The sequence below is a fragment of the Aythya fuligula genome, chromosome 1 (genome assembly GCF_009819795.1).
Source record: "Aythya fuligula isolate bAytFul2 chromosome 1, bAytFul2.pri, whole genome shotgun sequence".
Taxonomy (NCBI): Eukaryota; Metazoa; Chordata; class Aves; order Anseriformes; family Anatidae; genus Aythya; species Aythya fuligula.
Window position 1 is genome coordinate 10,045,789 of NC_045559.1, and position 17,273 is coordinate 10,063,061.

A 17,273-nucleotide genomic window follows, 5' to 3' on the forward strand; every position below is an offset into this window, starting at 1 on the left:
TACTGAGAATAGAGGAAATTTCTAATCCAGAACCTACTAATACAATCATTGATGTTGTGTTTTAATTTTTGCAGAATTATTTTGAAAAGCAGTATTATTACTTTTAGTGGCAAAACTTCAGGAGAGTTTAGTGTGTACAGCCACTAAGTCCAATAATTAGAAGCGAGCACTGCACAACAGTATTGAGTTTGTAGAATGAAACTGGTGGTGCTGAAGACCCAACATTGGTATATATGTGACAATGAAACACAGGCATATTTCACATAACTTTAATTTGGACTCACATGAGCCTGGTACAATGCACAGTACATATTAGTGTCTGGCTGATTAAATGAGCCTCTGGAGTGCATCTTCTGTATTAATCTCATATGAAAGGAATGTAGTTCATCAGCTGTGAGACTGTACTACAGTTTGAACCAAAACACGGTTCAATCTGAAGTCAGAAGTGGGACAATCAGGAGAAAAATCACACTACCAAATATTAATATTAAGGTATCATAAGGGAGTTTAACAGAGCGGATAAAGGTCTTTCTGTGCCATTTCTTCTCAGAAAGAGCAGTCAGGCATTGGAACGAGTTGCCCAGGGATGTGGTGGAATCACTGTCCCTGGGGATGTTCAAGAAAAGATTGGACTTGGTGTTTAGGGACATGGTTTAGTGGGTGACATTAGTGGTAGGGAGATGGTTGGACCATATGGTCTTGAAGGTCTTTTTCACCTTAATAATTCTATGAGTCTGTGATTTTGTCTTAGCGCTGGAGAAGGTCCTGGATCTAGTAACAGATGTAATATGTATGACCTTACTGTATAGGACATTTGAACCCAAGTTAAATTTGCAGAGTGACAAAAATAAGTTCTTTGCCTTATATCTCACTGGATTTTCAAAATATTGAAAGCTTTTTATGTTCTCCTGCCAAGTTCTTTTGAGATATCCATTAAAATTTATGTTAAATTAAAATTGGAATGGAAGCAGATCAGACATCAAAGCTCATGACACTAGATGAATCCATATGCTATTAAAGGTTTGTGTATTGCTTTCCCCATCCTTGGAAAATGCAAAGTACAATAGAAAGCCCTGCCAAGTCTTTTTTAAAAACAGATTATGCAGCCAATGTTTTATTCTTGGCTATTGATTAAAAAAAAAAAAAAAAAAAAAGAAATCATGAGCTTGATGTACTTTTATGTTTGTTTCCAGTGCAGTTAGAGGCAGAGAACAGGATCAATAATAAATTATTGTTTCTATCATTAACAGGATATTATTTACTCCATGGTCATCCCTGAATGTTCTAGTGTGATGGCAATCCAGTAATTAGAGACCATAACCTATAAATATAATGGATTTCTGGTACCTTAAAGTGATAGTAGGAAGATGGTCTTGGTAAAGAAATCAATGCATTATCACTTTCATTTATAGTCAGAGCACAACACATACAATGAGAGAACAAAGCATATGTGCATTCGCTGACTGATGCTTTATGTAGACACAGTTGTAGGCAGCAATAGTCCACTGAAGAGTCAGATGTCAAGAAAATATACTAAGTGTAGCGAAACAAAAACAAAACAAACAAACAAAGTAGGCTGTCATCCTCTTGTAACCCTCAATTGTTACAGAAATAAAGGATATATTTTTTTTTTCCTCTGAGATTTCTTTTTGTTTGTTTGTTTGTTTGCTTGTTTGTTTTTTGGGGGGGCGGGAGTTGTTTTGTATTAGAACGGAAAGAAACAAAAGATTGTTAATGTGATGTTTCCTTCCTTTGTTCAAATTCAGTGCTGAGTACAAGCGAAGAACTAAGTATGTGCAGAAAAGCTTGAATCCTGAGTGGAATCAGACGGTCATTTATAAAAATATCTCTGTGGAGCAGGTGCGTAAGTGGTAATACTATTCAGTGCAATTTGCTGCTATATTTATTTATGTGGTCTGCAGTGCTTATCGTGCAGTGGCACTGGCAACTTTGTGAACTCCTAAGAAATCTTGCCAAATTCAGGGGAAATTTGTAACTATGTCCTTGCCTCTTATAGAGATCACTATATCAATTCTCTTTTCTTGTTCTTTCTATTCATAAAAATGATCATTTGTGTGGATTACATTGATAAGCATGTTGTAAGTATGGATGTGTTATTTCTAAAAATGATTATGGAACACAGGGAGGGAATTAATCCAGACTGAAGCTGGTGTAGTAGATGCAGAAATCAGCATCACTCTTGATTCCAAAAACCATGCAAGTTCACAGAAAACACAGTTCTTAAAAATATTTTCTTGTTCAAAAATGTTTATGAAATGTAGAGATACATGTTTACATTTACCAATAATTTACAGCAATGGTTTTGAAATATGAATCTGTTCAACAAAATTCAGAAGAGATTTAATTCCCTTGTTATAGAAAGATTTAAATCACATCTGGGGAATAGTTCAGTGGAAGCCTTCTGTGTCTATTTCTTGGTTGTTTCATAACTCTAACTGATCCAAGGGGTTAACTGAGGCAGTATGTAGCAATCCACTCTTCTTTTTCTGCATCTTCCTTTTTAAAGAGACCTTTTACTGTTTGAAGAAGGCACAATGGACAAAATGATCAGCCTGTTTAAATTACGAAGCATATTTTTATAGAATACCATCTGTAGGCTCTCCCAAATCTTTCTGCCTTTCTTGGTGTTTTGTTCTTGATGCTTTCAGCTTTGTTTTTCAAGGCCATCTAATGTTTCAGTACTTCAGAAAAAAAGCTTACCAAGATCAGATTCTTTCATGAACCAATACTTTTATATACTTCTCCAACACAACACAAAGACATCGGTATTATCTTGCTAACTTAAAGTTTGTTTATTCATTCTTCCTATGAATCTATGAACATAGATTAAAACATCGGATTTTGCATGGAGCAAAACCCCTCTCACAGAGGGACTTGCATGGTTGCTCATGCAATATATACATCTTGCTATTAGAGGCATTACCTCAGATTTACTGTAGAGGCCCCTTGTTATCTATATCTAAGTATCTATATCATAGTGGTTTTGATTTGCTGGGTTTTGCATGCTTTTTCTTGTAGACTTGCATAAATGGCAGTTCACTGACAGTGAAAGCCTAAGGAGTAAAGAAAAAAACTATGAGGTTTGTCTTGCTGCAGTATAAACCTTAGGTCTTCTGTGTTTGATAAGAATGTTTGGTAAGTCTTAGCAATATTTCCAAACAACATGGTCTGAGCTTCCCATTTAAGACAGACTCCTCAGTTTACTTAATTTGCTTTTTGGTTCTTCTGTGACATTTCCAGAGTTGTAATTAAGGGTGTTGGATGTTCAATGGCTGTTTGGCAATTGGATAATCTTAGTTTACAATTTCTTGGACAAAGATCTATGTTAGAAAATCTCTTTATATCTTTGATGTCAGTCTTTTGACTATTGCTCGATGAAATTTGCTTTTAGGTTACATATGGAATTCTTTGAACTTTTGCTTTCTGTTTGCAGATCTCCTTTTCCTCTCATACTTTCATGCAATGCTTACAATTACAAATGCATGTTTCATCCTAGTACCACATATATTGTATATTTTGTCTTCTCACACAGAAGTGTATGCAGGCATTTCCTTCTATGGCTTTTATCTAGTGGTAAGATACTGATGTCAGTGTTTCTCATATTGTGTAAAATTCAGTGCCTTGATTTACAGAATATACAGTAAAATACATTAATAACTCACCAACTGATTCCACCATGAGAAGTACTGTCATGGTTTAACCCGGCCGGCAGCTAAACACCACGCAGCCGTTCGCTCACCCTCCCCCTCCCTCTCTGGGACGGGGGAGAGAAATGGAAAGTGAAGCCCGTGAGTTGAGATAAAGACAGTTTAATAAGACAGGAAAATAATAATAACAAAAGTAATAATAACAACAATAATAATAATAATACAATGGTGATAATAGGAAAATAATAATAATATGTACAAACAAGTGATGCACAATGCAATTGCTCACCACCCGCTGACCGATGCCCAGCCTAACCGAGCAGTCCGGCCCCCTCCCCCCGGCTAGCCACCCCTATATATTGTTTAGCATGATGTCAGATGGTATGGAATACCCCTTTGGCTAGTTTGGATCACCTGTCCTGGGTCTGTCCCCTCCCAGCTCTTACTGCACCCCCAGCCTGCCTGTTGGCAGGACAAAGCAAAAGGCTGAGATGTCCTTGGCTTGGTATAAGCACTGCTCTGCAACAATTAAAACATCGGGGTGTTATCAGCACTCTTCTCATCCTAAGCCAAAACACAGCATTCCACCAGCTACTAGGAAGAAAATTAATTCTGTTTCTAACTGAAACCAGGACAAGTACCCTCTACAGTTTAAAGAACGATCACCATATAACAGTACATTGTTTGCACTCATAGCCCTCATGCACAGAAATTTCACAATAGTTAGGAGCATGAAGAGAAATGCAAGATAATAATTATGATAGACTAAAAATGAGTGTTCTGGTCAACAAACAAGCATGGCTGCATCAACACCAATCTGTAGAGTTAGCAGTCATTCCCACAAACTCAGAAGTCTTTATAAATATTATTTCTTCAAAGAAGCATTTCCTTATCTTCCATCAAAGCACGGTTGTTTCCTGACAGCAAATAAGTATCATTAAATATTTCCTAATATAGTCTTTTCAATGTTGCTGTCTAGACTTTAGCTAGTTGTACAATTTTTCATTTTCCTTTACACTTTCATAACCTCGCTGAAATTAAAATGAAAATAATTATGGGAAACACATCACTCTTTGAAATGAAATTGATTTTTCAAGGTCAGAATAACTGGTTTTATAACATAGCACATTCCATTTTAACAGAGAACAAAAAATAAACTAAATATTTAGTAATTTGAGGGTGTTTTTTTAAGTAACAAAGTGTAGATAATTACAGTTGGAGAAGAATACTAAGTACACACATTACAATATTGCATAATAATTGCAAACTCAAGTCATATGCCTACTCAGGTAAGGAAAAGAAGCTTTAGGATGATTTCAGAAGATGGTAAAAGTTGAAAGTTCTGTTGCTGGTTAGGTCACTGGTCTAATGTATGACCACAATCTAAGATGTGGCATTGTTTTCCTCAATTTCTTATTTATTAAAAAGCAGGCAAAATGTTTTCTTAAATAATGGATAGAATTCATTAAAGCATATGGTTCTTGCTGTTGTTCATATTCTTAAATTGAAGATAACATATTTAGAAAGAGTAATATATTCAAGATCCTTCAGTGATTTAGGAGCCTAAATCTTATTTCCAGAAGTGATTTCTTATGAATCAGCAAGGTGCTGGCACATAAATCTTGGACAAGAAAATGTAAGTTTCTAAAAGTCTTTCTGTCCTCCCACATACTGAAGTACAGCATTATAGAGATGGGTACCTTTAAATGTTAAATATCAGTGGAAACATAAGTATAATGCATAAGGTAATACAACACCTTTATTTCTACTCATCAAATATCCTGACTGAGATTGCAAACTTTTAAAATATTTCTAAACTGATTATAGGAATTTACTTTCTTCATTGGAAAAAAAAAAAAAAAAAAAAAAAAAAAAAAAAACCTGCATTAAAATGATGCCTTTTTTCCAGTCATGAGTTGTATAAGCTTTCTCAAGGAGAATCCATTAAATTTTTCAATTAATGCATTTTAATTACATGGACTAGCATTATTAGTCACAACATCAAGGGACCTCCAGTCATTCAAATCCAGTAATAGACACTTCTGTCATGTGTGGCATTGGTTTGGTCATCAATAAGAGAAAATATTATTCACACTGTCTGTTTCTGCATATTCCTTTATCTTCTTTAAATTACGTTTTTCCACAGCAGCCTAAAGCTGACTGGATTTCTCACGTCATAATGTGGAAATCTTAGATGTTTATTTTCTTTCTCTTTCTCTCTCTTTTTTCTTTTATTTTTTTTTATTTTTTTTTAATTTTCACTTCCACAAGGCAGAGTCCAAAATCAAAATTAGTTGTGGCTTAGTAGCACTGTTTTTGTAACGTTCTTTAAACTCAAATTAGCTTCACAACATTTGTAAAATCATCTGGGTCAAACTGCTTTGCCTCTTTTAGGTGCACCTTCTCATTCGCTTGTGAATGCATTGCCTACTTGCAGGAGCCTACTGTCATATGGAGACCATTTCCAAAAAATCATTTTCAGCAATGCTGTCAGTTAAATTTCTGATGAGGATCTGAACTTATGTCCTCACAACCTAAAATTGGATGATGTAAGGCAAAACCTTGCTTTCCTGTGACAGTATAATGGCTGCTTTTAAAATCCCTAGCTATTGAGTGTTCCTTGGCCTTAGTAATAGTACATAAATACATCTTCAGAAAAGCAAATTTTCCTCCTTTTCAAAACTCATTTCATTTACTGCCTAATAAAGCTGTTTTGATGTTTTTTCATTGTCATAATATTTCATAAAAGCTTTATCAAACTAAGAGGCTTAAAATAGATAACTCAATGAAATGTAGAGTGCTGCAAGTTTTCAGCACAATTTTATTACCATAAAAAATGCTAGCAAAGTAGGATTGCAGTTACTGGAAAATCTCTATTTTCCCATTTCCACAAAAAAAAATATTTCAGCTCCATATTTGTTTGTTGTTGTTGTGCTATGTTTTGTTTTGTTTTGTTTTTCCTCTGGTTCTATGTGTTCTTCTCTCTGTCCTTGCGCAGCCGTAACTTGAAACAATTAGCAACTATATCCTCTCAAAATAACAAACGTTGAGACAATGAATTTCTGAAAAGCATTTATGTGATTCCTGTTTTTCTGGGCAAACATACATATACTTAGTATAGCAACTAGCAGAAAATAGTATCACCCAAGAAACTAAAAGTAGCATGGACCACAGGTTGTTCAACTTATTTTTCAGGTTAGATTTCACATTGCAATTTTAATACTCTCTTTGAACAGCAAAGAAAATACATTTTATTTAGTCAAGGAAATCCCCTTTACATATATGTAAAAGATATTCAAGGCAGAACCTTTCCCTTGTTCAAATTTTTGCTTACTTTTTGCATTGTATTTTTAAGAAGAATATGTTAAATGTTGCCTAAATAGGTAGGATTAAAACAAAGAAAGATTAAGGAATTGTTCTCAATTATTATTTTTGGTTTGTAATCTTAGCTTTCAAGTCATGTTTTTGCCTTCTTAAAGAGTACATCATAGATGCTAAAAATAACACAATTTCCTTTTGTGTGGGCTTACAGGGATATGCTGATTTTAATACGATTTCCAAAGAAACTGAATTTGCATAGCTGTTCATTATTCTAAAATTAGCTGTGACCAAAAGATATTCATAATACATAATAATAAGATGAAATTATTAGTTAAAGGCAATTTAAAATTATTTAAAACTGTCTGAACCTGTGTTATATTAAACCAAGGTGAAACGGAAGTAAATGGGAAATGATGCTCTTCTTGAAAGTGTATGTAACGTACAGTAAATTTTATAGCTTATGATTTTGAACAACAACTCAATCTTTTTTTGTCCTTTCTCCTAAGCAGCAAATTAACAGTCAGAGCAGCTTCTGTTGGGATGATGATGTTGATTATTACATAAGATTTCTGGTTGTGATCTCTTTTATTCAAGTATGTGAACGGTGTTCTGTTTTCTTTAGCAACACTTAGAAGTATCCAACAAATTCTTCACTTAAAACTTTGTAGTCTGACTTCACAGATATCTGATACTCCCCGTGACTTTGTCCTTCCCTCTGCTAAGTCATGTTAATTTATTTGTTGCCTCTATGCTAGACTTTTGCTCCAGTATACAACACCAATAATCAGTCTTGTTCTTACCATCAATCAACCTTCTTCTTCCCATCTGTCCCCATGGATCCCTGGGATGACACTCAGATCAATCTTTCTAATAAGGTCAACTGCTTTGGACGACAGTTTCTCTGCTTTGAGCTATCTTTTCATATAAAAACCTTTGGTGAGAGATACTTTTTTGTATAAAGACCTCTGGTGAAAGGTCTAGAGGGGAAGATCAGCAGCCAGCAGACATTCCTTAGTTTGTTCAGCAGAGGAGGCTGAGACCTCATGGAGGCCTCATGGAGGCCTGCTGCTTCCTCACAAGGAGATCAGAGGGGCAGGCACTGAGCTCTGCTCTCTGGGTCAGTGATAGGACCCAAGGGAATGGCATGGAGCTGGAACATGGGAGGGTCAGGCTGGGTGTTAGGAAATGGTTCTTCAACGAAAGGGTGGTCAGACACTGGAACAGGCTCCCTAGGGAAGTGTTCATGGCACCAAGCCTTCTGGAGTTCACGAAGCATTTAGACAGTGCTGTCAGAATTATAGTTTAATTTAACTGTGTGGAGCCATATGTTTGACCTGATGATCCTTGTGGGTCCATTCCAACTCAGAATATTCTATGATTCTATGATAAAAAGACTTACTTCTTTCTTATGTTAGCCTGTTAGAAGGGTGCTTGACACAGATATCATGTTTAACACAATCTGCAGATAGTAAGTTTTGATGGCCGTCATTACTGCCTGGTGGTAAAACTTGTCCATGTCTGGACCATTTGTAGAGTCTCATTGACTGCACTGAATTTGTACAGGTATTAAAGCCAGGTCATCACAGGTGAGGCTGTTTCAATAGGGTGTTTTAAATAACACGTATGAAATTCATTTTAAAATAATCTTGAACTAAATGTTGAAGTTCAGACCACTCAGACTTGATAATGAGAAAAGCTGCAGAACTACAAAAACAGGGCTTTGAAAATCAGTTTGGCTGTTGTGGTGGTCACAAAACTGCCCATCTGTCTCTATAAAAAATAGTACAATGAGGAGATAATGAAAATATACCATCATACATAATTGTTTTGAAGTTTATGATAGCAATGGGGTTAATTTCCTTTTGACTTAAATTGCAGCTGAAAAAGAAAACACTGGAAGTGACTGTCTGGGATTATGATAGATTCTCATCGAATGACTTCCTTGGTGAAGTGAGTATCGTCTTTCTTTCTCTCTGCCCTTGACCAGTTAGAAAGGCAATGAATGGCTTGTTAGTATTTGGACAATGTTTGCTTACACTGTATGGGACTAGTAAAAACACATTAGGTATAAACTTTCTTACAGCACAATATTACTGCTGACTTCACAACAATTGATCATAATTTCCTTCATTCACACATATAAGATGCCTGTCCTTATCTTGGTAAACAGTGGGTAAATTCACTCAGGACTCAACAGAATGTTACTTCACTGATTTTATTTACCTATTTATTTTTTTGATCCCAAGATGTGACTGAATTCTTGTTGTGACTGATAAAATGCCAGCCTTGATTTTAACATAACATAGGAAGGCCGAGCAGGTATCAGTCTTTGGAAATTATTGAAGGATTAAATTTTGCCATCAAGACACATGATAGAACATCCACAATTAACAGCAAGAGTCTGTTATTTGCTCTTGCAGATTCAAGGTCTTCTTTATAACACTAAAAAATAGTAATATCATTGCCAAAGTATAAGTGAAGGCAAAATCTTGTAAGGCCTGAATACCCTGGTAATTAAAAATATATTAGTGATCATGGGAAGCAGTGTGATCTCTCTTTTAAAAGCAAACAAACATATGGACATATAATATAGAGTTACCAGCAATAAGTATGATGTCAAATAAGTAATTAAAAATGTTATTACCAAAGAAGATTATAATTAGAAACAGAAGCCCAGAAAAATCGATTGCTCAAATTACTGTTCATATACAGAGTAACTCCGAATACCTCTGCTTAGTCTGCATTTGAATTTATCAAAAAGGCATTCAGTTCAGCTCCAGTATCCATTTGTGTAACTCTAAAACTGAGCAATCAGTGACACTATTTGAACAATTACTAAAATAAATGTATAGGAAGCAGCTACATGATTACTTATTTTCTGCATGCCACATCAGTATTCCTGTTGGGTTCAGCATATTTTTCCAAAAGCTGGGTTTTACTGAATAGTTACGTCACTGTCATTTATGACATTTACAAAATGGATGCTCCAGCAGGTGCTCCTACAGGAAGATTTAAACTTTGCCTTCAAATATTTTAAACCTCTAGAACTATTTTATTTATTGAATTATTCAAACTTAAACATGAAAACCGTGCTTCATGGGAAAAGACCATCCAGTGTACTTCAGGACCATTTTGAAGTCCAGGGTACTCAGTAAAATGAGATATCCAAATTGTGCCCTAAGGAATTTATAATGGACTTTCACAAAGGCACAAGCATAGATACTTATGGGTATCAAAGACTGCTGAAAAACTGAATAAAGTCAGCATCATTTGCATGCCCCAGAAGGCACATGGCACATTATGGTTCACATCAACAAGATTTTCTCCAAAATAGAGCTGCTAGCCAGTATTGCCCATTAGGAACAACCTTCAACCATGTATGGTGGTTTTACCCAGCTGGGCAGCTGAGCTCCACCACAACTGCTCTCTCACCTCACTCCCCTTCCTCAAAGGGAAAGGGAGAGAAAATATGATAAAAAGGGCTCAAGGGTTGAGATAAGGACAGGGAGATCACTCAATTATCGCAACAGTTATCATCATGGGCAAAACAGACTCAATGTAGAGAGATTAGAGACACTTATTGCATATTACTAACAAGCTAGAGAAGTGAGAAACAAAGAAAAAAAACTGAAAACACCTTCCTCCCATTCACTCTCTTCCACCTCCTCCCCCCAAGCAGTGCAGGTGAATGGGGGAATGGGGGCTGTGGTCAGTCCATGACACTTCATCTCCGCTGCTCTTTCACGGTCTCTCTCTTCCCCTGCTCCACATGGGGTCCCTCCCACGGGATGCCATCCTTCCCAAACTGGTCCTGTGTGGGCTTCCCACAGGCAGCAGATCTTCAAGAACTACTTCAGCATAGGTCTGTACCATGGGGTCCATCCATCAGGAGCAAACTGCTCTAGCACAGGTCCCCCATGAGTGGCAGCTCCCCTCAGATCCCCTGCTCCTGTGTGGGCTCCTCTCCACGGTCTGCAGCTCCGGCTCAGGGCCTACTCCTGCAGGGGCTCTCCATGGGCCGCAGCCTCCTCCAGGCCACATCCACCTGCTCCACCGGGGGCTCCTCCATGGGCTGCAGCATGGAGATCTGCTCCATGGGGGACCCAGGGGCTGCAGGGGGACAGCCTGCTCCACCAGGGGCCTCTCCACAGGCCACAGGGGAACTTCTCCATGCCTGGAGCACCTCCTGCCCTCCTTCTGCACTGACTTTGGTGTCTGCAAGGCACTTTCTCACTTCTCACTCTCCCAGCTGCTGTTGTGTGGTAGTTGGGTTTGTTTTTCTTCCCCCCTTTCTTAAATCTGTTCTCACAGAAAAGCAAACATCATCATGTATTGGCTCAGCTCTGGGCAGCAGTGGGTTCCTTTGGAGCCAGCTGAAACTGGCCCTTATGGAGCAGCTTCTGGATTCTTCTCACAGAAGCCACACCTGCAGTCCCCCCACTACCAAAACCTTGCCACATAAACCCACTACACCATACTGTCTTGCAAGTTAACGAAACATTAACAAAACATTAACAAAAACCACATGAGAAAGCATGCTAAGTAGTTAATTCAATTAGATTACTTTTAGACTTAACCAGAGAGACCAAGCCAAAACATATATGATCTATGAGGCTGGAAGAAAAACAGGAAAGAAAAAATGCTTCTAACCTTGTAGAAAATAAAATAATTAAATATATTAAAAAATACAGGTGTAAAGTAACTTGTCCATCTCTAAACTTCAAGATGATTTCTTTTATTCAAGGTCTTGCAATAAACTGCCAAAGAAATAGTTCCCTGAGGTAATCACATGCTTTATTTGTCTAGCATTTCTAAAACTTCCCTACTTTACATTATTTTTAACCCTCTCACCTTAGAGATAAATGCAAGGCTATTTTTGTTCTTTCCTTCACTCAAGACTGTGATGACTCTTTAGTACTTTACAAAATCACAAAATCATCTAGGTTGGAAGAGACCACCAAGATCACCTAGTCCAACCTCTGACCTAACACTAACAAGTTATCCACTAAACCATATCACTAAGATCTTACTTAAATGTAAATGTCTTTTAAAGATCTCCAGGGATGGTGACTGAACCACTTCCCTGAGCAGCTCTTGGCCCTCTCTACCACAAAACCACTGAGTGTGAAAGGATCTTTATTGCTCCCATTGTTGTTTTTTTAGGATTTATTTTTAAAGAAATTTCCCAAAACTCCTAATAGCAATGGAAGTGGCCTAGAGAAGATTTTGGCTACAATTTTTTTTTTGCTTTTTTTTTTTTTTTTTTGGCATGTTGCTAGTTTCATTGCCACATTACCATTTTTTCTTCCTTTTTCCTTCCTGTTGAGGTGCGAGGCTTAAAGGGCCTATTGCAGTTTACTATTATTTTTGGAAGTGCAAAGGTATACCTGTTCTTTTCCTTTTTTTTTTTTTTTTTTTTCCTACAAATTCTGCAAATTTGTGGAATTTTGAAAAGAAACAACAAGACCCAGTCTCATACTACTGAAGACCTTATTTAAAACAAATAAATTTGTTTTAAATTATTTGCCCCTTTCCTGACAGAAACAAGAAAATAGCTATGCCCAATTCTTCTGTTAGGACATAGAAGAGGTAGAATGACTAGTACCCTCTTTTGCCTTGCTATCAAGCAAATGCTCACAAGCTACTCCTTAGCCATCTTGGTATGGAGTTATGTATAAGCTAGTAGTCCCTACTGAGATCCTGCTGAGATGTATCAGTGCAGACACAGCAGTACGCTAACAAATGTGTGTTTCCAACCACAGCTGGTTTACATCAGGCTAGGTTAGAGCATGAGCAGAGAGTCCTGAATCTGATAGCACTCAGCCTTTATGCCATTATCTGTTTGTATTTGCTACTTTTAGTAGCACAACTGTAGACTCTTCTGCTGTAAACCATCATACATAGATCAGATACAAGCCGTATATTGTGCTTTGATTCGTTTATAGGTATTGATTGAGTTATCCAGTGTCTCTCAGCTTGACAACACTCCTCGGTGGTACCCTCTGAAAGAACAGAGTGAAAACATTGATCATGGGAAATCTCATTCTGGACAGAGTAGCCAGCAATCGCCAAAACCATCTGTCATCAAGAGCAGAAGTCACGGAATCTTCCCAGATCCCTCTAAGGGTAGGAATGACTCAGTGCACCTGATATGAAGTGTTTTTCCAGATGACAGGAAAACCTTTGCTATTTGTAAGTTCTCATGGAAACATAAAGATACTGCTATGAAGTTTGCATAAACTTTTATTAAAAGACTTATTTCTCTCTGTGGTTAATTTATCAGAGACCTGTGCTGAGGCCTAATTTGAACCAATCAGTGCCAGACAGCTCACTGTATATTTGTGTCATTAAAACAGCCACACCTAAGCTCTATGAGCTTTTCACATCTATTATAAACTCTGTGCCTTTTTCATTTTTTTTCTGGTAGCCTTGGCCAAATTCAATACATATTTAGCTTCCTATTTTTCACATTCTTTAAATAATCAATGGGATTTTATCTTCTGGAAAAGTCACATTAATAGTTTATAGAATAACAATTATGCTGTAATAATGCATATGCATATCCAGTCAATGATAATGGGCTGTAGCTTATTTCAAGTGCATTGGAAATCAGTGGAGCTCATACAGTAGAATTATACTAGTGCTTACAAAAGGAGAATTGATCTCAATGTCTCCTGCTCCAATGAATTTATCTCTGCTTTCTTTCTTTCCTTTTTTTTTTTTTTTTTTTTTCCCTATACTAAGTACTGGTGGCCAGTAGCAATATCAAAGCAATAGCAATCAAAAACACTCTAGATGAGAGGCTCAGGGTGATAAGACTTTGGTCCATCTCTTCTCTATTTCTCAGTAAAGTTTTGCTAGCAAATGATGTCTATTTAAGGTCTATCTCCAAATCAGAAGTTACTACAGAAGGTGTTGCAAAGCAGAGTATTCATTTGGCAGGACAGAGGGTAAAAGTTCTTGCATTACATAAGAATTCATTAACAGCGTAAAAGATAGTGGTTATCATCTCCATACTCGAGAAGCATAAAACAGAAAAGTCTTTAGGCTACCCCATTGTTCCAACAGTGTGAAACAGTGCCGGAAGCATAAATAACAGGTGATAGAAACCTGTTAACAAACGAAGTATTCCCTGGGCCATGGAATGGTGAGGAAATAAAAAATTATGCTTAATAAGAGTTTCCTAATCACAATATATCCTGAGACTTTGAATGGTGTTGCACAGCTTTATTCATTGTTCTGGAATGTAGCTAGAGAGGGAAACTGAGAGAAAGAAAATGAGTTTGTTTTTAATAAATGCAGCTCTTGTGCTTCTCCATTTTCTTGTTAGACATGCAGGTGCCCACCATCGAGAAATCCCACAGCAGTCCAGGGAGCTCCAAATCTTCTTCTGAAGGACATCTACGCTCTCATGGGCCATCCCGCAGCCAAAGCAAAACCAGTGTCACTCAAACCCACCTTGAAGATGCTGGGGCAGCCATTGCTGCTGCTGAAGCAGCTGTCCAACAGCTTCGTCTTCAACCAAGTAAAAGACGCAAATAAATTCCTCAGCATGGCAGCTTAATGTTCATCTGTTGCCTTTTTCCCTGCTGTCCTTTCCTTTTATTTTTTTAATGCTCTCGGCACACTGTGCTCACTCTTTTTGATGTCTTTCTTTGTGTGCCTGTGTGTGAATACATATAATGACAATATTCTCTTGTATTTAGAAGTCTTTTATTTATTTATTTATTTTAATTTATATAGACTGCAGTGAAACTGGCTGTTTCTCCATCGTTCCCTTCACTCATGGTCCATGATGTTCCATAGTCGTGCATGACTCACAGAGAGTTCCATTGTGTGGTGGTGTTTTGATGTCACTAAACAATGACCAATGAAGTAACCAAAACTGGCAGAGATGCAGCTGCCAACTTTGCAAGTTGCACACAACAAGTATGGAGGACACACTAACAAGATATAACTATGAATATTAGTCAGCAGGACAGCACCACATATTAAGGAGGAAAAAGGAAAAAAAAAAAGTAAACTTTAAAAAATATATATATATTTTTTTAACTGCATGGTTAAGATACCGATTTTTGAAGCATGGCTGTAAATATTTAACTTTTTTTTTTTGGAAATGAAATGTAACGCAACCTTCTTTCTTAGTCTCACATAATATATCATATTAGTGATGAGCAAAACAACAATGCACAAAAACATTAAACACAAAAAGCAATTTACAACATTAGTTTTTGACATTGTTAACAAGTTGTCAAAGTCAGAGTTGAGAGCAAAGTCAGTCTTCACAGTTCAATTCTTCTTGTAATTTTTGTACCATAGGTTGATCAAAGGTCGGGATAAGTTGTATCTGACATCTTTAAACAGATTAATAAATTAGAACTTTTCAATAAAAAAGCAAAGCTCTCCAGAGAGGACTTATTTAAGGGCAAATTCAAACTCTCTGACAGTGGATTCATTGTGTTTGTCTTCAGGATTTATTATGATATGCCATAAACTTACCATGGTATAATGCAAAACCTAAGGGGAAATGATTTCCTTTGTCTTCACCGTCATTAATAAAAGAAACAGCCAGTTTTAATACTCTTTAATGCTGTGCATGTGGTGTCTCTTTGGTGTTTGAAAACACTACTTATTTAAATACAGACAAAAACACTTTTGTTTGCATGAATAACATTTAAGCTGGTTCCATCTGAGGATACATACTCTGGGTTTCCATTTCACCCACACTGCCACAGCAGCACATAAAAGCGGTCAGTCTAATCATGCCAGGAAGCAGCACAGACACAGCATAGCAGGAGTCCTCCCTATTCAAAGAACTCAGTCTGACAATCTGCCTCCACCAGCCAATGACAACAAAGACCAAAGCCAACTAGCCCTCAGGAAAGTGATGTCTGACGGACCAGTCAAGCCTGAAGGAGGTGAGCAGAAAGACATGGTTAAGAAACCAACCACATTACAAATCCTTCTTGCCATGTCTACTAATTCATCACAATATTTAATTATTTATTTTACCCCTCCATTAAGTGCTGTGTTAACATGAATCAAGAACTCTTCTTGATTTTTCTGCATCAGTGCATAATTCCTTATCATAAAAAAACCTGCACTAAGAAACATTACAAAACAACAAAAGTGTACACTACCATTCCACTGGAGGACTTAAATCTTTGATGAAAAACTGTATAGCTTTGCTCATGTTGTTGCCTAACAAAAAACATGCAACCATGTTGGTCTGCTTAAACATGATTTAACATACCTTGTGACAAAACCTAACTACACATTTTTGTTTCTGGAATTCTAATTGGGACATCAACATTTTTATTTTTATTTTTTCTCTCCCAGTAGTGTTATGACATCAACAGAGATATTTTATTTTAAACCACCAGTGGAAAGGAAACTTTTGATCCATGTATAGCTCTATCTCTTGATAAGTTTTCCATCAGCCTCTGAAATTCTTTTCTACCTGTAGACACCTGTCCATCGAACCTAAATGCTGCATATCATCAACTTAACCACTAATCACAAATAAAGAGCCAGAATCTCAGTTGGTTCAAGTTGACAGTGTTCTTTTGAAATCTGGAGCATTTTGCTTATTTCCAAAAAATCTGAGGGATTATCCCAATAAACTTACAGACTGGACTCCCAGATCTTCTTTCGTGTTCTATGCCCTTTCCAATCTCATGCAAATCATCAAAGGTTTTTCTGTTAACACTATCACACACCATGGGCCATAGGATGTCTGAAAATGTTGTATGAAAGAAAGAGGACATGATATTTCAAAGGATACATTCTAAATGCAAAAAGTCATTTTAAATATTGTATTTACAAATAACAATAACTTTTTTTTTCTTATCTGAAAACTCTTAAATATGTGCATATATTACATATTACAAATATAACATGCATATGTGCAGCCACACACATATTCTTCTCCCTACAGCTCAACTCAGGACACCCAGTTCAGGCCGAGGCTGAAGATCATGACAACACTAGTTCATGACTGAAGTGTCCATCCTATTATTAGGATGTATACCACAGAAATCTTTTGAGGTGCTGTTTCTGTAGACATTTATTATAAAGTCTTGAAGTCCTATAATGTCTTTTGATAGAGAGGAACAATGCTTAAACCTTTTCCTTATCATATGGGCTTGAATCGTGTTCCACATATATGGTATTTATGATAGAGACAGGCTGTTGGCTTCAAGTACCTTTGTTACTAAGCATCTTTTCTATTAAAATTGTGAAAAGGACATGTATCAATATGCATTTGGCTCATAGGAGTGTTAG

The 17,273-nt window shown here is 36.8% G+C and overlaps 1 protein-coding gene across 5 annotated transcripts in view; it reads left to right on the forward strand.

Annotated features, from left to right (window-relative positions):
* PCLO (piccolo presynaptic cytomatrix protein) overlaps positions 1-17,273 on the forward strand; it is a 365,900-nt gene that overhangs the window by 290,539 nt on the left and 58,088 nt on the right. For 3 of the 5 annotated variants that reach the window (XM_032208140.1, XM_032208144.1, XM_032208146.1), the window contains exons 17-21: positions 1,767-1,860; positions 8,868-8,939; positions 12,935-13,115; positions 14,320-14,514; positions 15,725-15,907. In XM_032208140.1, coding sequence (XP_032064031.1) covers positions 1,767-1,860; positions 8,868-8,939; positions 12,935-13,115; positions 14,320-14,514; positions 15,725-15,907 — 725 coding nt within the window. The remainder of the gene's footprint in view (positions 1-1,766; positions 1,861-8,867; positions 8,940-12,934; positions 13,116-14,319; positions 14,515-15,724; positions 15,908-17,273) is intronic. The other 2 variants (XM_032208141.1, XM_032208145.1) reach the window with 2 other exon arrangements.